Genomic DNA, 25,077 nt, shown 5'->3' on the forward strand with positions numbered 1-25,077 from the left:
TCAGCAGGTGATGCTGATCATTAGTAGGCAGAACATGCAGTTGTGGTCGGTGGCACGTGGAAGGAGTCAGATTCTCACCGATACATGGAGCAGACTGTGGTTGCGGAGGACAAAACATAGACAATAACATCACAAATGAACAGTGGAGTTCAAAAGTTGAAATATATTAAAAGTTCTATTTTGCGACAAGTTGTGAAAAGAAAACATGTTAATGTGACAGTAAGAACACATGGGTATAAAACACCTTTTCAGAGCGTTACAGGAAGTCAGTTATGCTACTTACTTGTACTTAAAGAGTACTTCATCTATTTGCATATCTCTGACCTTTTGTCTATCTGTGATGTTGTATGTTCCTATTTTGTGCGTTATTGGTCTTTACAGTTCATGTTGGCAGGGTAATATGTCAGTTTCTTGTTGATGCATCATTCCAATTACAAGAAATGTTTAAAGTTGCATTTTTTTCTGTACTGAAAATGGCTTTCATACTGATACTGTAGCTGCCAAGTTTGTGTTTCAAGATGCAACAGATTGTTTTGGATGTTTTTTTTTTAATTTTCAAACAACCACTTCCAGTAGTTGCTTTTGAAAAATTACCAGTCAACAGCCGTAATATCCAGCCCAGTCTCATGAAGAAAAAATAGAAAGTGGCAGTGGTGGCAGTTTTTCAAAATGAGATTACGTTGCTTTTTCTGCGTATCACTGTGGTTCCCAAGTGAAATGGTGCTAAAGAAATTAAATGTCAGGTGAGTGGCGCTAAAAAAATATTTTTGAGGAAACCATTATATATTTTTTTCAGGATTCTTTGATGAATAAAAAGTTGAAAAGAATAGCATTCATTTGAAATGGATATCTTTTCTAACCTTTTAAATGTCTTTACTGTCACTTTTGATCAATTTAATGTGTCCTTGCTGAATAAAAGTATTAATTTCTTTTAAATAAAATAAAAAAATACTAATACCAAATTTTTGAACGGTAGTTTGCAGAGCTGGTTTTGTGACGCAAGCAGACTGCAAACTGCAGTGAGTTCTATGTACAGGTACGTTTTTTTACAATGAGACTGGGTTGGTGATGTCACTCAGAAATATGCCATAATAAGAGAACAGATAGATGCAGTAAATGCCTAGTTAACTCAACAATAACATTAATATGTAACCTGTATATACATCATATAAACAGCCTTGCTTTAAACTGTAAACTGAACTGGGCCTTAAGCTGAGCCAGAAGACAGAGTAATAAGTTAATGTACTGTGGGGCAGTACTCAGGAAAAAACAGACAAACCAAAACTTAATAGCATTTAATAAGTCCCCATCAAATGCAGATGGCATAGCATTGCTCATGAGGAAGAGTCCAGCTATGTGGCCAGCATAGGGAGGAAATGAGTAGATGGGTGTCTCCGTCTAGCTTTGTGACCTCTGCGGGGTTTCCCTCGGCCGTTCAGCGACACGAACATCTGCCTGCCCCTGTGCTTCCAGCGCAGCGAGGCGTAGGTGTTATAGCCGTTCTCTTCTATGCGCTCTTTGAACTTGCAACTGGGGCTGTATCTGACCTGCAACGAGTCAAATGAAGAGTGCAGTTTGAGTTACTCCAACTGTGTTGTTGACAACATCAAAACATTTACAGTAGTTTAGTACTTGCAGTGTTCTTTTTTATACACTTATAAAAACATTCTTGAATTTTAGCCAATTTCATTGTCAAATTCATATAAATTCAGTTTTAATCTAGATAACTAAAATGGCATCTGAATTCATTAATGAAAATAACATTTTAGTTGTCTATATTATTGCTTACGAAATTCAAAAACATATTCATCATGATGGCAACATCAAGAGTCTGTTTAATATCAATTACATTGGTTTTTACCAAAAATCTAATATTGGACAATATAAATATGTTTAGATTGAAATATATATTTAAATAAATACTTTAAAAAAAATTGGTTTTAACATCTATATTAACTATATATATATATATATATTGGCCTTTTTATTTTATTTTTTTAGATATTTTGAAATTTAAAAAAAATATAGATATATATTTCACTATAAGGTTCTTTGCCAGGATAAGCTAAAAAGTTTATTTCCGAAAGTCAAAAGTCTGGCTACACGAGACGACTGAAATTTATTTTTTTAAAAGCAGATTTTGAGCATTAAGGCCACAATATTCATATTATAAGGGGCCATTCAATGGCCATTTTCTTAAAGCTGCAATCCGTAGGTTTTGCCTCTTTGTCGTCATCTCTGTTTGAAAACCTGCAACTGCAGTTGTGTGCGGAATTATCTTCCTTGCGTGGGTTGTGCGGCGGCATGGCTCCAGCGCGGATGAATCTAATGTTTTGAGGAGTATGTGTGGCAGTCAGTGACCGCAACGGTGTGGATATTGTACTTTGCACTCACAGATTCTAGCCTACATCTTGGAATATATGACTCAAATAAGCATTTTCACCGTATATTGTCATCTGAACAAGTAAGTAACAAGTCTGCCACGTTTGTTCTGACCAACTGAGGAAAAAAGCATTACTACTGTTATACTCTATTCTCAAATTGTTAATGTTAACATCAGCATTACGTGACTATGTGAATATAGTGTGTATAAGCAAGTAGATTTCAATTTCTGTACACTCTGATCTCTAATTGTCATTCCACTCGAATTTCATATTAAGAAATTATTTTAACCCAAAAAGCAAATTATGCTCCCTTCGAACTGGTTGTCTTTAAAATACAAATCTTGTGTAATCCCAGGCTATCTGTAATCAGAAGCACATTTAAAACTGGAATATAATTTAATAGTTGTGAATCGGGCTAAAGTAAGGCCATAGTTTAGAACACTGGCTGGTTATGTACTTGCTCAAATATTGATTTCGGATCATTTTTAACCAAAAAAAGTTACGGACTGCAGCTTTAAATAATTACATTTGGATCACCAAGTCCTGAGTATGTGATTTCCTTTTAGTGTTTAGCATATTAAACCATATTGTCTTACCAAGCTCACTGAACCATGTGGTGAAAAACAGCTTCAGAAATCTGGGAGTGAGTTATGTTCCAAACATCCCATTGTATACCCATTACGCATTTGTATTTATCTCAACCAGCCTGTCATTGTAAATCAACCATCACTGTCTCGCATGGGCTCAAAAAGCTGCCTGACGAAGCCAAGAGAGCTCTGCCACTCTGCCACAACTGGATAGAGCTATTTACTTGAAAAGGGACAAAAAAGATGATAACAACAACACTTAAGAGTACTGGTCAAGGCAACTTTAGCCTACAGTCCGATAAGATCATTGCAGAATGAGTGAATGTGACTAATAATCATTCAAAAGAGTAAGAAAAGAAGGGTGCTTAGGCCTCGAGTGATTCCCAAGGTTTGTCATGTTTACTCTGGGGATCAGGGGACAGATATAGCCATCTGTAAGCCATCTAATCATGGCTGGGTGACAGATTGCCAGGGTGAGATTTCTCAGAGAGCAGTTAAAGTGCACCATGCAATGGGGCGTCTTCATTAAACAAGCCACAAACAACTGTCTGGTGGCACGCACTAATTTCACAAAAACAGTAAGCGACCAAAGATTTGGACATTCCGGTAAAAGACGTAATGTTAGTTCTAGGATATACACTGGATGACCCGCTTTTGCACATTTTTGTTTCTGTAATTTGCAAAATGTTAATACTAAAAGATGCTGAAACATTGCAATGTACCTACCGATCCGAAGAGCGTTCCCTTTTTGGACATAGCTAGGTACAGGCCAGTGCTGACAGATTTGATGGCGACAACTCCCACACTGACAGATCGGATTTCCATCAGACCTGAGGAGGGGAAAAAAGGAACAGAAGTCTGGTTTAGAAAGGGCGAGTTTCTCCATCAAAAGCCACTCTATCATTGCTGATTAGAAAACCAGGCATCCATATGCTCAAGGGATGTTTTTTTTTTTTCTCCCAGGACAAGAAAAAACAGGACACACTACAATAGGCCAGTTTGAATGATGCTCTTTGTGAATCCACCAAGAACAACCTAGATTTCCAGACATGGTTTTCTTTGGAACTCATGTGGCACTTATGGCATAATTAACGCAAATGTAGAAAACTACAACATGCTAGATTGATATTATGGCCAGTGTTGGGGATAAAACTTTAAAGTTACGAATACAAGTCGCAAGTAAAGTAATGCATTACTTATTTTGTTGACATCATATTTTATTTACTGACAAACTGATTCTAGGTGTACTGGCCAAAATAAAAATCTGGCTTTAATGGTGATCAATGCATGAATCAGTGGTGATCTTGTTTTCTGTTGGTTGCGCACAAGAATGACATTTTCAACCCAATCTCTTGAGAAAACAGATATATTACGAGTGTGGAATTTCATACACATTTGTATGATGTAATTCATGAGAAAATGTACAATTTGCATGAAAAAATATGTATTAAACTTTATCCCTAACCCACCCCAAAACTTACCCCTCAGTTGGGTGTATGTCAACGGATTTGCGTATGTGTAATTTATACGAATTTGCAACAAATTAAAATGGTTACAAATTGTTGTGAAACTGTGTTGCCTACAGGAAAAAATAGCCCTGTTAATGTAAATAAAAATGTTTGAGAAAGAGTTTAAGGGGCCATTTACAGGGAACAAATTTTTGCATTACACTGAGCTGCTTTTCCGTTGTGCTCTTCCAAATATGCGCTAGATGGATGTGTTTGACTGTTCCGCTCACGTCACTTTTTTTAGCGTCTCACACATGATACTGCATTCTAAAAATGTGAGTTTTATGTTAAAAAGTTAAACCTTCAAAAAAAAAAATTATAATAATGCAATTTTATGTTTTTTTCCTTCCACTGCTCTGCCTCAAGCAATGAAATCAATAGTCAAAAGTCAAAAATGCATTTCACCTATTCGACTCTATCTAAAGCTTTTTTTTTTATCATCTGGCAATTTGGTTTCAGATTGATTATGGGTGGATGTCCATCATGCTAGGTTCTTCTAATGCTGTTTTTGCACTAAAATGGAGGCTGGCCCATTGTCATGACAATAGGGCAGATTGTTTTGGAGATGGCGTGAGATTGTCCTGGCAATCTGTGCAAATCCATTAGATCACAAACTTCATAATGTCTGGTGTTATCTGTTGAGAGTATCCATGAGCCTTTAAGGCTCATAAAAAGCAGCTTTAAAAGGAAAAAAAGACAAAAGGCTGCAAACCATTTGGTGTCAGCTGGGTGCCTCACTATAATACTGCAAGGGGAAACGGTGCAGACAAATCAGCTGTTGGCTTTGGACAAGGACTGTAAACACTAACACGTCGAGGTGCTGAATGAGATGTTGACCTAGCGCCAGTTGGGAAATGAACACAAAAAAACACAGGAAGGCAGATCTGTTGAACACATGTGTTGCAGGTGGCAGACCGAAAAACTTGGGTTTGGGATTCTGGTTAAAGCTTTTCAGCTGTGACTGAGTAAACCCTCGCTGTCAGGTTTGAGCAGGTGTAGCTATTTCTCAACAGTCATTCCTTCCAGTTTAAACTCATAGACTAATTATCGTCTGCAACTTTGTGACACTTCCTGGGATGAATGTACTTGTTGAATTAAAAATGTTCTATTATGATACAAAATACTGTGTTCTATCAGAAAGACTTGGAAAACGGAGTAGAAAATGTAGCGATAGAATAACATCCTTGGATGTAAGCTATTTCCAGTGGGTTTGGAAATTAAATCACTGACACCAATAAAAACAGAAGATACTGCAGCAATTTAATGTCACTATATAACAAACGTCTATCATTCATTATTGTTCATATGTATTTTTGTGGTAAACTCTAAAAGCAAAAAGCAAACAACAGTCCTCCAATGCTTGCCATTCCATTCTTGAAATACTCATTTTATTGTAATTTTATTTATTTAAATTAGGTTTTTTAAAAATGTTCTTGCATTTTCTAGGTTGTATTTACATTTACATTACATTTATGCATTTGACAGATGCTTTTATCCAAATCGACTTGCAAAGTATTTAAACAACACAACCTTTAATCAAACAGCATCCATCAAATGCATAAATGTAATTTAAACATATTACAACCTAGAAAATGCAAGAAAAATAAAAAAAGCCTAAAAAATAATAAATAATATATTGAAGTTTAAAAATTAAAATAAAGGAAGCAATAATAGGTTAGTTACAGCTCACAGGCAACAGAATGTGACATGAAATCTTTTTCTTGTAACAGTACATAAGTAAATTAAGTAATGTCCATATGTGGATGTCCAGACGTGCTGATAGATGACTCAGGTATACAGCTGCAACCTCATTCTATAATGTCTGTCTTTGAAGGCCAATGTGTTAGTTACTTGCCGTGTTTACAAACATGGTAGCATTGGTGACGGACGCGTGCAAACAGCTTATAAGACATCCATCCAGTCTCCCAGATGATTGGAGCTCACATTGAGTTTATGAGGAAGGGTCCAGTCAAATGAAAAACACCGGTGTTTGAAGTAAGTGCTGTGACTTCTAATTTTCATTATTAGCTGCTCAAAGGTGTGAGTCAAGTCCAATTCAGCTCTGAAAATCAGGCAGACCTCCTGAATAAAGAACTGGTTTTAGTGCTTTATTTAATGCGCTAAAACCTTTCTTAAAAAAAATTTTAAAAATCCCATTCTCCCATAATTTTCATATAAATGTTACTTTCTGTACCATTATTTGAACTCAGCTGAACCAGAGTTGAGAAAATCCAAAGGGTAGTTGGTGCAGATTTGTCTAGGTGAAATTATTCATGTTCTTGACGCATGACCAAACACCTATAAAGGCCAGTTGGACCTTTATTAATCTTTGAAGGCAGTAAAATACTTCAGAGGCTAATCTTCACAACACAACCATTTTAGTCCGAATCACGACAGAATGGCTCAAATGAGATGGTTCTTTGTAGTGATTCATTCAACACATACAGCTTACAACTAACTGAGACCTACAGTACAGCGGAGTAATGTGAATGGATACACCATTTAGAATATACACCATTATGCTTTTTGTCGGTAGTATTTTCTAAATATTAACCATCATGTTGTGTACCAGTCATTTTAATTCTGAGAAGATTTTCTTTTCCCCAAAAATGCTAGTTTATGTTATCGCATTGGACTAAAACGTTGCTCACACAGGGCATGACAACTTGTGGGAAAAAAAGGATAATTTTAATACTTTTTTAGGACTTTTGTCCACACCATGAAACATTTGTGATGTCTACAAAAAAAAAAATGTGTTAATCTCTCCTTATGCTATACTACTTCTAAATATTGTATTAATTATTTCAATCAACTTGTTTTCATTCAATTAGCACAAGCATTTCTTTTTAGAACTGGCTGATTGTAGTCCTTGTCAATCTGACCTCAGTTTTTGAGTGAACATTGCCAAAATTATGTACAAATAATGCTTTTTTCCCCACTCCAAATCTAAGGCCGTTTTTGACCAGGAGCAACAAATTAGGTAAAGGATTTTTAGCACAGAACAGGAGTTAATGAATGAATTAGGCAAGATTCCTAAAAATTACCAATGGGTTTGGCAGGTGAGAATAATTTCAGAGAAACTGCATTGAGTTTGTTTTCATCTCATCTTCGGCAGACTCTCTTGACCTTTGACATGTTTTGGCCGGAGCTTGCAAGAAGCTGCTTAAACTATTACAAGCAAAATCCTCATTTCTACAGACTTAGTCAAGTGTAGACTACGCATTCTTCCCATCTCACATGTAACTTCTGAAAGCCCTTTGCACAGTCTTTTTACTCTTTCACTTTTGCCTTAATCTCCCACCCTTTACTTTCTGGAAGTGAGCCCATCTTCAGATCATTCAGGCCTTTTTTGACATTGAAAGAAAATAATTTAAGAAAAAAAAAAGCAGGAAGGAGCTCTCAAAGCGTTTCCTTTGTCAGAATTATTGTCGGGTGAGAGGAGCAGAAGGAGGAGTTGCTTGAGAACGCGGGATATGGATGCTGGTAATAAGGAAAGCCAGGGCGGAGGTCAGGAGGTTCCTAAAATTATGTTTCCTTCAACTGGGCCTTTGCTCCCAATAGGCCTTTGTTACCTACCTGAGATTTGGAAGCTGACAAGGTCTCATTAATGACCCGGCTTTTGTCACACAGAGCAAAGTTCCACCCACATCAATTAAAAGAGAAGGAGGGGGTCGACAGGGTGAAAGATGGAGCTAAGTTTCTCCGGCGAACCCCCTCCCTTACATGCTTTTTAAAGAGGGTCTTTAATTTCCCAGGTTGCCCCCTCCAGCAGCCCTCTCTGGCCTGTCGCCCCTTCGGGTGAAAGCCTGGGAATCTCTTGTGTCCAACTGGGTGCTTGTAGTTGATTGACGTACCTTTTCAATTTTTTCACAGTTTGCTTTCTTCCTTTAGAGGGTCCTGATGTTGTTTTTTCTCCTTTTCTTTCCTAACCCTTTTCAGATCACAACCTTTTCATGCTGGGTCCTTATTGCTGCGCCTAATGGCCGTGACCAGCACCTTTGATCAGATCAGCCTCCTCCTAGGTGCCCTTGAGCTGAATGAACTCGAGGCCTATGTGTGTGGGATGAGTGTTCAGGCCGTGAGCCCACCCCAGTCACTGCTGCTTTAAACAGCTTGAGTTTCAAGTGTGCGGGAAACCGCTCTGCCCTACTTTTGGACCGCGTTACCCTCAAAATCGAATTATCACCTAATGCTGGTGCCCTGGGGAAAGAGGTTATCATCTGATGGTTAGTGTTGAGGAAAGTTACTTTTAAAAATAATGCATTACAATATTGCATTACTCCATAAAAAAGTAACTAATTACATTACTTAGTTACTTTTTATGGAAAGTAATGCATTACATTACTTTTGCATTACTTTTTGTTACCTGAGCTGGGCTTGCTTATTTCTTTTTAATAACGAAAAGCCCAAAAGTTATATTTTTGGCAACTGTAAAGGCCCTTTCACACCAAAAGTGAAATTAGCCTCAGCCTAAAGGAAGAACCTCTGCCATTTCATAATGGTTTAATTGTCTGTTCTACAACTGATTTGGGGTCCTCTTTGGATGCAAGTCAAAAAAAGTTTTCCGTGTTCTGTTGGGGTCAGGTAATTTCATAATGGATTTAATCCGAAAATTAATGTTTATGGCAAAAAATACCATTTTACAAATTCTCCTGAGATGCAGCTCTACATTGACCATAGGTGTGGTCAAACAACTTTACTTGTATGCATGAATGGCTTATGCTGTGTTGTTAAATTTATGAGCTAATTAACAGCTGAATGATCCTGAAAAAGAGCAGCTGAGGAGTTCCAGCATGAGTTTCTGGACATGCATCATAACTATATGAAGTCTTCAAAGGCTACAAACTATGACACGTCTTCTCTACCCACATATACCTCTTCTAAATTGTAAAACTCTCCACCTATACCTAAACACTGCACATATACACTAAGGTTGGATTGTGAAAATGACCTTGTAGCCTCAGTGGTTCTGTCCTACTATACTAATATAACTTGTCTATGCTCCAAAATTTTGTGCAGCTTTCCACCTTGACTTCGTATTACTGTATGTTATTCAAATTACGTAAGTCTGTCTAGGCTTTTCAGCCTATAGTAATGATTCTCATGTCCTTTTTAGATCCCATGACACCCTACAAAGCCATAAACGTAACTTATGGTTGTTATTGATGTAATAAATGTGTACAGCTAAGCTGTTTATTATACCAGTTTCCAATGCTCCTTGAATGTGTGGGAAAAAGCTAGATATTTCTTGACTTTTCGGCACTAAATTGGGTCCATCTGCATGTCAACTGATTTTCAGTATGAAACTAAATGTTACACAGTGCTGATTAATTCACAAGCACTTTTAAGTTCAACCAAACTAGTTATTTTGAGACACATATGGCCCCCTTGGTTGTAATATGTAAAATATATATGGTGGAACCTAAAATAAATGGTTTGGACATTTTAGTCACTCTTAAAAATGACTGAATGTCCTGTTATTAGTTACAGAATATCAAAATTGTTTGAAATGTCTTGCCTGGAGTGTATAAAAATAAAATAAAATAATGTTTTAGGGGGCAGAAGAAACGCAAACAGCACATAAAATAAAATGAAAAATACACTGCTCTTTGCCATTTAGAAGCAGGACAATGGTTTGTTCAGATGTACTCACTTGCATTTGGGTCCGTCCGGACTGCGAAAGTAGTAAAAAGAAAGGGATGAAAGAAACAACGAGAGTGCAAAGAAAGGACGTGGCGGAGGCGATTCTTTGCCTGGCCTGATTTCTCTCTTCGTTCCCACATTCTTGCCATCTCCAGGGGGTGGGGTGGTGTGTGTTAAACTACGCTGGCTTTGATAACATCAGTCTTTCTCATCCTATTAGTCTGCTATCCATTGCACCAGAGGCCTGCGTGTGAGGTAAACATGCTCTTTTTCACAATTAAATTGGTCGTTAAATAGATTTTTCAGCAATAATAAGCCTGAACAAGATGCGCTGTGGCCTTGCTGCAGTTGCTACACAAGAACAGAGAACCACCAAGTTATAAACACCTTTTTCAAAGATAATTAGACTTCCTTAAGAAGTTTTCAATAAAATAAGCCAATAATTAAGCAAAAAATAGCCAATATTAACATTTATACTATTTAGTCTAAATACATTTTAAATAAAACAAACAAAAAAATTTATAATTTAAAATGCTACAAGTGTATTTTGGCATCACAAATAATTAAATAATTATAAAAATTAATGTTCATTTTGATATTTGCAAAAGATTAAATTTAACAGCGTTATTAAATTGCTAAATATTAGCGTTTTTAAAAATTAACTATCAGTATATAACCAATATTAGTGATCCAGATCAATTAAAAGTTTAAAATATTGTTATATAATACATAGTAAACATGCACGTCTTTAGTGAGTTATTATATGGACTGTAATATTGACATTTCAGACAGCATGAACAAAAGCATGTAGGAACTGCTATAGTTCATAAAAAAGGTGATGAAATCTGCACTGTGTTTAAAAAAAAATAATAATAAAAAAATGATTTTTGACGGTGTCACACACTTTGAAGTTAAACAACTCTGCCAAGCATTTACTGTCCATTCTCATAAATGTCCATTGGCTGTAATGTGAGACATCTGTTTCAGGCTTGCCCTTTACTTCTCGCCATGTGTTTCAATGGGCTCCAGTATAATAAAGAGCATGTCATATTCACTCAAGCTGGACTGAATGAAAGAATAAAAACAATATTCTATTCTATGCACCAGAGGGTCATGGTTGGAAAACGACATTTATCCTTAATAAGGAAATTGATCTGCAGAATTTTACCCCAAATGCTCCTAGCAGAACACTTAGCCCTGAAGTTAATACTTATACCAATACACATATATATATATATATATATATATACTTATACTGTACTACCAATACAGTTATACCAACACAGAGAATGCAAAATACAGATTAAATGCACTCGGAGGATTATATCTTTTTCTAAGTTGTTTTGCTTAGAAAAATGGTGTAAATGTACCGTAGTTGTTGCTATCTTCTTTTCACATTATTGGAGGCACTAGGGATGCACCGATATTACAAGTTTTAACTATTACAGATAAGCCGACAATTATTTTCATGTTATGGTTAATAATCACTTTGTTGCCCCAATTAATATTCTATAATATATTGTTTTAATTAGTAAATACTAAAATCAACAATTTAATGCTACAATATATAATATGGAAATTATGCAGTTTGAAAAATATAAATATAGAATGGATATTCATTGTGAGATTTGCTAAAGATTACATTTAACTGTTAGTAAATTATTATTGTTTGTAAGTGAACATTAGATGATAGCAAATGTCATCCAAATATATAAAATAGATATTATAATTATGCACAATTAAATATCCAATATCGACCAATAGTGATAAAAAAAATCTCTAATATCGGCCGATAACCGTTATGGTACTGATATAATGTACATCCCTTGGTGGCACCAACACAGAAGCCGTTCAGATGCTATTGTGCCAGCAAGTGAGGTTGTGCAAATTTGAACCACAACCATCAATGCACTTGAACTCATTTGATAGTCCATTATTACACTCATTTGCCAGGGTTGCACACTTGGGTGATGTTCCCTCTCACACAATTCAGAGCTGTTACAGTTTCAGGGGCCTGCCCTTGGCCTCGTTTCGCTTTTATGGCTCACTGAATGCAAGCTCTGGGGATTAGCCAGGTCCTTCAAAGGCCATTGGAGCCAGTGACGGGTATCCCATTACCCCCTGCACACAGAGAGACGGCCTAGGTGAGAGGCACAGAGGCCAGGAAGGAGAGTAGGGGTCAGATGGGGACAAAGAAAGACTTAGCCAGGGCCCCAAGTCTCTTTCTGTCATTTCGTCTGCCTTGTCTACATTTACAGATGGCTCTTTCTGTCACTGACCGGTTCTCCTGGTGCTGTAGAAGGGTTTTATGTTTGGAAATGTTTGAAGTTTTTGACTGAAAAGTTGAAAGACACATAAAACTGTTAAAATACTGAGCACTTTGGTGCACGTTAATCTTGGATTTGCAGTGAAATTGCATGGCTTTATTTTACACGTTCAATATTTTACTGTTGCACGAATGACTAAGTCTGTATACATATATTCATTGAATTCAAATGACTGATCTGCCAGAGACGAACTAGCTAATTGTTATGTGTGTATGGTATAAATGTATTTAAAACACTGCTATCGAGATTAAGAAATGAGACCTTGCTTTTGGTTCTGCGATAAGAGATTCTCACAAGGCAGAGGAAGTCTTTCATTAGTCAATTACTGTCCCAGATAAGGAGCCCACTTCCAGAGTCAATGGATCCAGGGTTAGAGGCCAAATTACATAATCAACCCCTAAAACAAGATCCCAGAATGTCCGATGTATTGCCTGTATGGCCCACAAAGGGTAAACTGAGACACTTCAAGTACGGCAATTAATTTAATCTGCTCACCACAAACTTAGCTGTGAAGTTGGTACTTGTACCAATATATACAGTATATACTTATACCAATACAGCTGTAACAAAAGAGGTACAAAGAGGATCCAAAATACAGATTTAATGCACTTGGGGGTTTATTTCTTTTTTAAGGTGTTTTTGTAAGAAAAAATATGTAAAGGTACAGTAGCTGTTGATATCTTCATTTTATTTTTAAAGTCTGTATTATTGGAGGCACTAGTTGCACCAATATTACAGGTTCTGACTAATACAGATAAGCCAATAATTAGATGGCCAACAATCAAAAATGTTTTTTTTTTTAACTAAAAAATCTGAAATACTCTGGTTACCCCAGTACACAAAGCACTGTGCAACTTTCCGTTTCTGATACCCGCATGTCACAGAAAAGAAACAATATTTAGATATTTTCAAACAACCATTCCAATTTTTGAGCACATCTTATTGGTTGACCGATTTCGCAATGCTATGGAAGAGATTAAAACACCTTGCAAATGTTTGTGTTGGTCTGAGCAGACTTATTAACTTAAGTTCGTTTAAATTAAAATGTTTATCGCGTCAAATTTTTGCACTGAACATTCATCTTAGTGTGAAGAGGCCTTTAAACTTGTTTTCTTAAAGTGTATTTTGTCTTACTGCACTGGTAAATTTCACTTGTTTTTAGCTGGTTTATACTTAAAACAAGTAGAATAAATTCACCAGTGCAATAAGATAAAATAGACTCATATTAAAGATACATTCTCTGAAAATGTATTAACATATTATGCAGTGTTCCTTCTCAAGTAAATTTATCTTGTAAGGTTGCTGTAACTGCACTGGTGGTCGCAAACTAGTGGCCAGACCTTCAACAAGGCTGATTTCTATTGCTCCTAAAGCCTGAATAGTACATATCTGGCTTCTTTCGCATGTGAAACTGAACCCTCAGGATGGTTCCCTTGCTAGCATTTTTCCTCATTGGAAAGACTAGCAGACAATCACCCACCCACTAAGAGTTTTAGCATGCCGGAGCGTAAGTGGTGCCTCTGTCGTGAGGACTGTGAAGGCGCAAAAGGTTAACGAAGACATGGTCTGGTGTGTCTGGTCTTATGAGGTACTAAAAGGCACAAAGGTGGCACAGAAAGAAAGCAGACCCCCATAAATGGGCTTTTCTTTAATCAAGGAGAGAGTGTGCAGCAATGCCTCCAAATCACGCATCACTTCCTTTGCCAGCAAGCGGGTAGCCATCAATGGCCTCTACGGATAGTTACAAGCAGATTCAAGGGCTATTTTGTGACTCAAGGCTTCTGTTGTTTTCTGCACCCAGCGCTATCAAAAGGCCCAGGATTAAGGCTGAGGTCATTGTTGAAATGTGGTTAATTGCACCAAGTTGCATGAGAGGAGAACCGTCCGCCTGCCAAAATGCAGATGCAGTCGTCCTGACTAAAAACAGGCTTGGGGACGAGAGCATAATACTTCATCGTTGAAAAAACATGCAGGGTTCATTCAAACAAAGCTGCGGTTGAACTTCTCCAGAACCTGTGTGAGTCCACAGGGCTTAATACTTGCTGTCACACATAACAATTACCATAATCTAGCACACAAATCAATTACATCACCCCTTTTACTCTCATTAGACAAAGTACCTAACCTAAATATAGCAATGGAGTTACAAAGGTTGTGCTTCGGTGACAGCAGAAGAGAAGGTAGTACTTGAAACATGGCCAACCAAGCCTAGAAAAAGGGCCAGATTTGCACTAACGCAACCCTCTTTTTTATGGGAGGAGAGTATTTAAATGAAATGGTTTGCAGTAGTCAGTTTACTGATATTTGTGGCATTAACATCCCAAAATACATGTCTTAACCCATTTTGCTCCTGTGTTTTGTCGTCTCTGCTTGTTTGCGACCCTATGCTAATTTGCACTGCTCTTGGTAGATTGCATTGGTCATTATAGCAATGCACTGTCTGCATACGTGTTCTTTAATTTGCGCATTTTCCACTTTCCACTCCCATCTGTACTTTTATGGGATTGTGGTTTCATGCTAATTTGCCCTGTTTAGTTAATCTGGCTGGCCCAAGGAGTTTCACTTGGTCAATCTGAAGCAGGACGATTTCCATGGCTGGAGCTCGCACTGTGTTTCAGAGCACTGAAATGAGATGGAGTGAACTGGAAGCTGACAGGCAGCACAAAGGGGCCATCAGCTTCTTGTCAGATCTGTCAAATCACTCAGCTAGTGAGAAAGGCCTTGACCTTAACACTATCCTCCATGGGGGATTTTTGGCCCAAGTCCACTCATCCTTGGTCTGGAACTTTCTGATCGGAGCTAACCTGAAACTGTGCAACTGAAATCAGCAACACAGAGTTAAGACATCTCCCCATGTTCCAAAGAGCTTCAGACTGGGCATCAGGCTGTGTTAAGTTCTATATATAACAAAATATCAAAAAATTAATAAATGAATTTAAAAAAAAATCACAAATGAAAATATAAAATGTAAATGTATTGTTCAAAATTCAGACAAAAAGTTTTTCTGGTCATCAAAATTTGTGGAATATTTTTAATGTTAATATAATGAACTACACTGGTATTTTTTGTGCTAGGACATCCGTGTGAACTTGAGAGAAATTGACTTCATACATCCATAAAAAATGACTTTGATACCAGTTGGTTAAGATCATTTAAAAAGGCTTAGAAAATCAAAGTTGGTGCTAAGAAAAGCAATAGCATCATTTATTTGCACATGCCATAAATTGTTTCTACACCAATGTTTTTTTTCAGTGTACTGCAATGAAATGTAGACATTATAGATATATATTTAATTTGGCTATTAAAACTTGAATCCGTTTTCAGCAGTGATTGAAGTGATAATGATTTCACCTCACAGTTGGCTCCTCCATTGCTGGATCACACTACCTTTATACTGTATATGAAGGTAATGAAACTTGCTTCGATTCAATACTGAAATTACTAAAGCCCATTATACAGTAACTTGCAGTTCAGTAAGTGAGTCAAATACTGATTCAGTAACTGATCTGGGGTGCGTTTCCCAAAAGCAACTATGGTCGCAAGTTCTGTCGTTACCAATAGAGCTCAATGAATCTTGCGACCATAGTTAGCTAACCATGCTTTTGGGAAATGCACCCCTGATCAACTCTTTAGTGAATCAAAAACACATAAGGAACTAAGAAGAGTAATTTGTTCATGAATCGGACTACACAGGTTGCACTGTATTTAGTTGGTTGCAATAACATTTAGGTCAGACAGAAATCAGGAAAGCGTTATTGTACAGATCCTTTTCATAAAATGAGGTCTGGCTATGATTAGGCATGCATAAAGAAAAATAAATACATAAACATACAGTGTGCTCTGCTATGTGTAAACTTGCAGATGAAGGATCACAAAATTGACAGACAACATACATCCTGAAAATGTTGTTTCAGCTAATTGGCCACACAGGAAACTAAAAAGATATTGAAAAGTGTGTGGGAAAATTTGCAGTTCTTTTAAAGTTAACTGTTTCTAAATCACAGTTTTGGTGATAGGGCAAGACAAAAAGAAAAATGAATCAGGAAACTGAGATAATGTATCAATCTTGACAGCTTCTTAACGATGACAGTAGCATAGTGGTTTCAGATGTAGTCTGCTTGCCAAAAGGTTGGTGGAATGTAGAACCAGCAATGAGCCAATTGTGAGGTGCAGCAAATCATTAATCATTATTATCACTTCAATCACTGCTGAAAACTGATTCAAGTTTTAATAGCCAAATCAAATCATTGAGGCTATATAACTTGTCAGTAGTAACCATCAACAACTGTCTAAGTGAACAAACACATGCATTCAGTTGGGCAATTTCTATGTGTGCTTATGACTCATTGTGCTGAATGGACTCAAGTGATAATGCCCTCAACATGTCATTTTAGGACAGTTCATTTCAGCACATCATAATTACTTTATATCTTTGGCGAGATAAAGCTGTTGAACCATTCAGCACATATAGTTGGCCTTCACAGTGGCGCGCCTTTTGCTGTTGTCCTATGTCTGATTTTGTGCAAACAAGACTTCTGATAAGTTATTGAAAGAGTTTCTGAATCATCTGGTTCTGAAAAAAGTTGGTAAGTCTTATTGTATTACTACTACCGTGCAAAAGTTTAGGGTTGGTAAGATTTTCATAATGTTTTTGAAAGAAGTCTCTTATATTGTGAAATATATTTTAAATTTAAAATAACTGTTTTCTCCTTGAATATACTTGTATAAAATTTAATTTATTCCTGTGACAGTAAAGTTTCAGAAATCATTCTAATATGTTGATTTGGTGCTTGGGAAACATTTCTTATTATTATCAATGTGGAAAACTGTTGTGCTGCTTAATATTGTTGTGGTAACTGTGATACTTTTTCAGGAATATTTGATAAATATAAAGTTTATTTGAAATAGAAATCTTTTGAAACATTATAAATGTATTTATTGTCACTTTTAATCAATTTAATGCATCCTTGCTGAATAAAAGTTTTTTTTTTTCACAATTCCTTTCAAAAAATATTTTTTACTAATCTCAAACTTTTGAACGGTAGCAATATACTGGTACAGTAGCGAGAGTAAACTGTGCCACTATGGTGATATGGCTGTTTGCTTTACACTGTTTTATATTGTTGCTTGTTGTCATGTTGTTTTAAATACATAAGTTGTTTTACAACTATGATTATGCCAGTTGCATATTGTGCAACAGCCTTTCAAATGGAAGACAGATACTGTGTGACAATCACAAACTTAAACATATTAAATGATATTAAAATTTAATTTTATATCATGGGTTTTATAAATCAAAAGCTTCAAAATCTGTTGACACATTACTACCTGCGAAGCACAATAATAAATGAATTGAAATATCTATGTTAGAAAGTATGTGATAAAAATCTTTAAGTGGTAGCCATAGGAATCCTATGGGCCTATTTTGGTGACTCAGCCTCATTTTATTGCTGTTTTTTTACAAGTCAGCTGTATAAGAGTGTAAAGACATGTACTGGGTGTATCACATTCTTATCATAATATATTTTTAAGGAGTTTCCTAAGATTTTAGGTCTGATTAGAAACTTGAGCTTGTAACAAGGGACTATCCTGTTCACTTTGAATTATTGATGTATCATTATAAATAGACAAATGATAAAAAGCATCAATTTAGGTCAAGAAAACATTAGGCGAACCACTTATAAATACAATGAACCTGCAAGGAAACCCAGTGGGAGACATATAGCAGAAGCCAGTATTCCTGTGTATCATTTCAGACTAAGAGAAATCAGCTTAATAAGCCTGCACTTCGACTTCTGATATTTAACCCAAAATGCAGTTTTAGACATTAATGTTACCGCAATATAATGTGACAGATTAAGAATTTGTAAATCTCAAATTGTGATTAATGCATGCAGGGGAATCCCACAGTAGTTGCTCAGAGTCTCCAAGATACACTGTCTGAGTTAACATATGCTTGAAGGTGAACAGCTTTAATCAAAAGGTCAATTCAGAGCGACTACAATCCCAAGAGGGTGTTTTAATTCACCGCTGCCTAGTGCCTGAACCCAGTCACAATGAGACCAAGTCTGTCTGTCTGTTTAATTTCGCGAGGTGGACTGTGTTGGCTTTGGCAGATGCTAGTCAGCATATGGTACTGCATGAGTTAGCCAAGCTGTGGGTTCCCAACTGATCTAATTAATACTTGTTTTACATCCCTCACAAAAAGTTATAATAATAATAATAACAGTGCTAATGACTTCTTATTCAGGAAAAAATGGCCTCGGGTCAATTTTCTGCAAACATTATCGTATGGCTAGCGAAGATGAGAGAATCTAAGCAGTACCTTCTGAACCGTGAGACTGCCTGTCAGTAATTGCACCACTGGGTATATAGAGTGCTCAACCTTTAAATGTAAATATATTTTGCATTAGTTGTGTCATCGCAAGACTAGGCACAGTTTTATGTTGTTATCGTTGGCCATTTTTCTGATCTCATCAGAGATCACTAGATTCAAACTGACATTCTGTGTGACTCAAGTACGTTTACATGCTCTTTAAAAGTTTGATTTCAGTCAGGCAAAATAAATAATTTGACATTTTAAAATGTCACACAGGTGTTTCAATGTAAAAGAAATAATGGCAGTTGGATTTTGCAAAGTTGTGCTAATAGACCTAGATAATGCGAAGCTCATCTTCGTCTAGACTGTATAAACATTAATTGGACTACAGGTGACCTTGGAGTGGTGCGCATGAAAAGAAGGAGGTATTTAATCCTTAAATATTTGAATACACATTGTGTCATGTATACTTAGACAGATAGATGAAGAAATCTTTCACTCTCATACAAAATTCCTGATTGCATGGATTCCCTTTGAAATTACTGGATTTGCCCAGCAAAAATTCAGTGAACAATGGTAAATATTACCCCATCTAAACTGTGCATGCAAATGTACTTGATGACTACCAAGAACATTATAAGCCTTTAAGTAATGTTTGCCAGGCCTACCTGATTTGCTAAAAGAGTTAGGTGTGTTTTGGTTGTAGTGGGATTAACGCTTGCAATACGTCTTCAATCAGTTGGCAAAGGCTTTTAAAGTAGTTACTTAGCTCTTCTTTGCACCTAGCTGCACACTACTAATTGCGACACATCTTTTCATCCATTCATGACATCAAAACTGGCCTTTGAAAAGAGAATAGGTTAGAAAAATTAGGGCATTTTAGCTCTGCAACTCTCAGTGTCAGACTTTTGGACCCGTTTTGCCTCCGTAGTTCTTCCTGTGTCTCCTTTTATGGTCTTTTTCCTTTATGATTCCATGCACCTGTGTTCCCCTGATTGCCCTGTGTTTATAAGCCCCAGTCTGTTCAGTTTGGTTTTGTCGGGTCTACTTGTTGTAAACGAGCGAGGAAGCAAGCCGTAGACGGTGAGAGCGCGGAGTGGAGATCCGCCCACTGCACCGCGGCTGAGGGTGAGCTAATTATACATCTGGGACTGCTGGACTTAGAAGGGGACCTGATTGACTGGGAAACAGATCTGGAGGTCGACTTGCCCCTCTCCTCTCTCCTTTGTCCCCGCTGGTCCCGTCCAGCCCTGAGGGGGCTCCCGTTCCACTGTGGGTCATCGTAATGGCTGTGGCCTGGGTCCAGCTTGGCTCATCCTGCTCCAAGCCTCTCCTGTCTCCTCCCTGGCTCCTCTCTCCTTCATCACCCCCATGGACTCTGTCTGCCGGCCCCCTCCCAGGTGTCCGTCCTCCTCCTGAGCCTCCTCCCAAGTTCCCACCCATCCCTCCCTCGGTTGTATTTACGGTGCAAGGACACACCTTCCGGGAGGGGGCGAATGTCAGATTTTGGACCCGTTTTGCCTCCGTAGCTCTTCCTGTGTTTCCTTTTATGGTCTTTTTCCTGTTCTTGTTTAGTTTGATTACTTTATGATTCCATGCACCTGTGTTCCCCTGAGTGCCGTGTGTTTATAAGACCCAGTCTCTTCAGTTTGGTTTTGTCGGGTCTACTTGTTGTAAACGTCTTCCTTGTGCTCTTTGACTCCCTGTTGGATTATTAAAGACTCCTGTTTTTGTGAAATCTCCACGTCTCCTCGTTTCTTCGTGCCCGTGCTCTAGCATATTGTGACACTCAGAGTGTGTGTCAGTTTGTTTGTTTTTTCATCGTCCCAGGGCCAAAAACACCTGGCAAGAGAGGGATTTAGAGCATTTTCTCACTATACTCTGAACCACTGTCCATCGGAAGGATTAAAAAGGCAGGATTTGTAGGATTTTCTTTTTTTCCTGGCACCAATATGTCCAAGAGGCCCCCACAGGCTAAATGTAAGCAACATTCCCAGACTTTCCAGAAGCGTCTGGAATCACCTAGCACCCATGTGCCCTTACCACTTAAACTGTCACAGACCAGGAGCTTCAACGCTATACACTTATAAAAGGTCTTTAGTAGAGTACATGCCTTCTCTCACTCTTTAACCCATTTTTTTGAGGAACTCAAGTACTTTACTGTTTCATATCATTTGGATACTTCTGGAGAACTGTTGATCCATTTTCTAAATTCAGCTGTCTGTAATTCTTCCAAATTCTCATATAACACATATGCAGACCTGATACAATGATAAAAATTACATTGTGAATTTATTCTCACCTCCCATGATTCTACAGAGGTTTATGTGCCAACATTCAGTAGTGCACAATCTCTCTTCTGTGGCCTCTTGGCATCTATGAACTGACAGTCTCTCTTTTTTAAATATGTTTTAAATAATTCCACAATATATTCAGAACGGGTGGATGATTTTCTTCCCGTGACTTAGGTCCAAGCTCAACACACCTATGAAATCACGGCAAGGGAAAACGGTAACATCTATAGCAAGATGCAGAAAAGTGAGGGGAAACTTGGTAAACATGACACAACTCTTGTAAATACAGCTGAAATGGAAGAAGGAGAGCGAGAGAAAATGGGAGATGGAGGAAAAGGCCTGGCAAACTGCAAAATGGCCATATTTTAGCAAAAGTGACTTTTCTGATTATGCCTGTTGCATGACTTTATTTCCTTAAGCGCGGTGTTGTTGCCTGGACTCAAGTCAAGCATTTGATGTCCTGAACCACATACGCCCTAGAATTCAACAGTGTTCTTTTTAAAGCCAAATGTTAAGGGGAAAAAAGAGCTAAGCTGGTTTTGTCAGCCAGCAATATTTTAGAAATACCTGCAATGTGAAAAGTGTAAAAGAAAACAACCTTGGCAAAGACAAGAATAGACAAAAACAGTGGGTTAAGATTTATTTAGTTTCTCACTCACCACCCATCAAGTGGTGGTAAATGGTTAGTTACATTTACCTTCGAAGTCTGACATTTCCATTTTTCTTTCTACTCATAGATTCTTGTCCATGCATTTCAGAGAAAATTTGTTAAACTACTAGTTTTTCTTGTAGACTACATTACTATATTTGTTACTTGTTAGAAAAAAACATATCTGAAGAAAACTAACATTCATTTCATGGACAGCGTCACTTTATCAAAATTAGTTTTGATGTTAAATTGAAGGCATATATTGATAGCAGGTGGATCTCACAAGGTTTGGTTCTCACATGGGTCTCCACAAAGTTTGGTTGGTTAGCTTGTCTTTGCTGGTAGATGCTGAAACCATTATGTGTGAAAAGCAAATCTCCATTCATGGGAGATTCAAGCAAGATATAAATTGTAAATGTTTATGTAGATGATTTGCCACTAACCAATTTTTTTTGAGAGGCTAGTGAAACCATGAAATTGACTTTAATAGATTTTTTTTTCTTGTCTGTTTCCTTCAGCGTCACGCTTATGCAACAGCAGAATAGTTGCTGGTGAAGGGATTGGGACTGTGTCCGCTTTTGTAGTGCCATCAAAAGTACCAGAAATTTGTATTGCTCAATGCAAAAGCACTTGCACAAATGCAATAATATCCCCTACATCCTTTTACCTCTCAATCTCTCTTTCAGTCCTTTGCATCGAAGCCTCTTCTCTCAGCTGTTCCATTCTTCAGTTCACTGGGATTGATACAATATTTTCCTACCTCAATTATCCAAGGGCCCGTTGACTAATTCCAACTGTTTTTGCACCTGAGAGTTTGGGGGCGGGAGTTGGAAAAAGTGAGAGGGAGAGTCAGTGCGGGGATGTTTGGGCAACGCAGCAGTGTTGACGGACGCTGAGGTCTATGCAGAGGACAAGATGGACAGCAGCAAAGCAACACTAACAAAATCAATGCAAAGAACAGTTCTGATTCTGAATTTGCTGAACGGAGTCATGAAACCTGTATTTCACAGCCCTTTTTATGAAAATCTAAAATTTCCTCTACTAATGTGAACCCTGAAAGAAAAGAGAAGGCAAGGAAATGCAATATTGAGAAATTCTGCAAGACTAGTACATGCATGATACCTTTCTGTAAAGGGGACCCTGTTTGCTAAAAAGGACCTTAATTCAGGGACAGGAAATGAGAGGATGGTAAGTAAATGTGCAAGCAAATTGCTTCTGAGGGCTGTACAATTTCACCCAGCTGTACCAAGCACAAGCATCTAAGCTAATCTGATACAACCGTGGAGAGCAGAAAATTTTAAACAAATGTCATGCAACAGTTAAGATCTGCACAGTGGCAGAGCAGTTAAAGCAACTTGCCTGGAAAAAAAGTCTGACTCACTCGCTTTTGCAACAACACACACTTACACAACAGCCAGGGTCAACCCACTGTGATCTCCATGACCCAGACCAGTTAAATCCCAAATTCAAACTAATGGAAGGCTGCTGCTGAACCCTGACACAGGATAACATAGAGTAAAACTCCAGTTGGAAAAGTGTAAAGATAATGGAATCAAACTGGGAGGTAGGAGAGAAGCGATTTTTAAGGAACATCTGGTTTATTTATCACTGTAGGGTTTCTAAAGACCAACTGCACCTGCTATATCAAAATGAAATGCTAACTTCCACAATTTTCAGCAGGGCTAAAATATTAAAGTGTAAAAGTATATACAATACATTCCTAGAAAAAAATGTGCAAAAGTTATACCTTAAAGGCACAATATGTAATTTTCGCCGCTGGAGGGCGCGTATTCAAAATAAACAAATAATCACATATTGTGCCTTTAAGGGGTACAACAGCTCGCCACTGGGGCACTACCCTTAAAGGGACATCTTTGTACCTTATATATATTCCTAAATTATTTATAGTAGAACCTTAGGAGTACATTTAATGCTCTAAGGTACTAATTTACACCTTTTAGGAGTACAAAGTCATCATCCCTTTTAGGGTAATGAACCAGTTATATTATTCAGAATCATTATACTGTACCTAATGGTATAATTTTTTTGACGGTGTACAGTGTACATTTTAAGATTCTACAACAAAACATTTATGTTGAATTCATGTTGAACTTGCATGAGAATTTGACACTCTACTTAACTGCCAGTTAAATTTACAGTTGTGTTTACATTTTCTGTTTAAAACTGAAGGATTTGCTTTTCAGTTTTAAGTTAAATCCTCCTGCTCAAACGTATTACAATATAGAAGCCAGTTTCCACCTCTGAGTAAAAAATTAAATGGGCAATAGATATACATAAAAAATAAGACAAATTAGGACATAAAGTCACAATAACAAGAAGACACAAGTAACAAGAAATAGACACATTGTGAGATATGAAGTCGCAATTAGGAGATATAAAGTTGCATACAAAGTTTTTTTGTCTCTGGGGCTGAGACAGACTACCATATTTCAAATTGTAGTATTTTGTGAGCCAGTATAACAGTGAAGGACCTACACTTTCCAATGAAAAGTTTTGCGTATTACAAATCCTACCTAGCAAAACCTTTGCACATACTCATAATAAAAAGTCTGACCCTACGAGCAGAGGAATAAAAGAGCCATAAACCACAAGTGATAAGAGAGTCGATGGAAGATCATAAAGACCAAATGAGCCCCACTCCCTTTCTGCAGGAACACATGAATGGAGACAAACACTGGGCGTCTACTCACTGTCAGGGTAATTCTTCCGACGTGTGCCATCCACCTTGCCCGTCTTGTCGATGCAGAGAAAGAACTTGTTGGCGGAATAGAGGCGCCGAAGACGGACGTCACCCTCGAGGTGGTTGTAGCTGCGCGTGTGCCGCTCCAGAGTCCACGAGCAGTTTGTGCCCTGTGCCAGCGCATGAAGGGGGTCATGGCCCAGTGTAGGTGAGCAACCTCCAAGAGCAGAGCAAGCTAGAAAGAGCAGGGACAGGCATAGCAAAGAAAAAGGATAAGAAGGGAGGGCTGAGCCAGCGAAGGTGAGGTCGGAGTGGAGACCAGCGGTAGTAGGTGTCCATTTGCACATGATGGGTCAGACTCCCAAGGTGCACCTTGCACAAGTAGTCGGCATGATGAGGGTCTTCGCTGGGCACTCTGCCTCACGCAGAACCGTAAGCAGGAACATGGGAAGAGAGGGTAAAAAAATCCTTGAAAAAGAAAGTGACCAATTTCAAACTCAAGTGTTTCTCTTTGGTCTTGTAACCAGCTGTCTGTTGGTCTTGCTCTTCAGAATGATGAATGAGAACTTTGAAATTCCATCCCAAAGAAATGTCTTGATCTTGTTAGATTGTCCAGGAGCATCCAGGTCCCTCAGTCCAACCTGACAGAGTTAAGGGAGCCTGTG

At 37.8% G+C, this 25,077-nt stretch overlaps 1 protein-coding gene across 1 annotated transcript; it reads right to left on the reverse strand.

The window, feature by feature from the left end:
- Positions 1–1,352: 1,352 nt before the first annotated feature.
- On the reverse strand, positions 1,353–24,980 carry LOC107719646 (fibroblast growth factor 22-like). The gene is made up of 3 exons (XM_016527131.1): positions 24,423–24,980; positions 3,698–3,801; positions 1,353–1,547 (listed from the first exon to the last, which is right to left on the reverse strand). Exons 1-3 carry the CDS (start codon positions 24,757–24,759, stop codon positions 1,353–1,355), a joined length of 636 nt encoding a protein of 211 aa, XP_016382617.1. The 5' UTR covers positions 24,760–24,980.
- Positions 24,981–25,077: the final 97 nt, after the last annotated feature.

This window comes from Sinocyclocheilus rhinocerous, unplaced genomic scaffold (genome assembly GCF_001515625.1).
Source record: "Sinocyclocheilus rhinocerous isolate Xijiao unplaced genomic scaffold, SAMN03320098_v1.1 scaffold1294, whole genome shotgun sequence".
Classification (NCBI taxonomy): Eukaryota; Metazoa; Chordata; class Actinopteri; order Cypriniformes; family Cyprinidae; genus Sinocyclocheilus; species Sinocyclocheilus rhinocerous.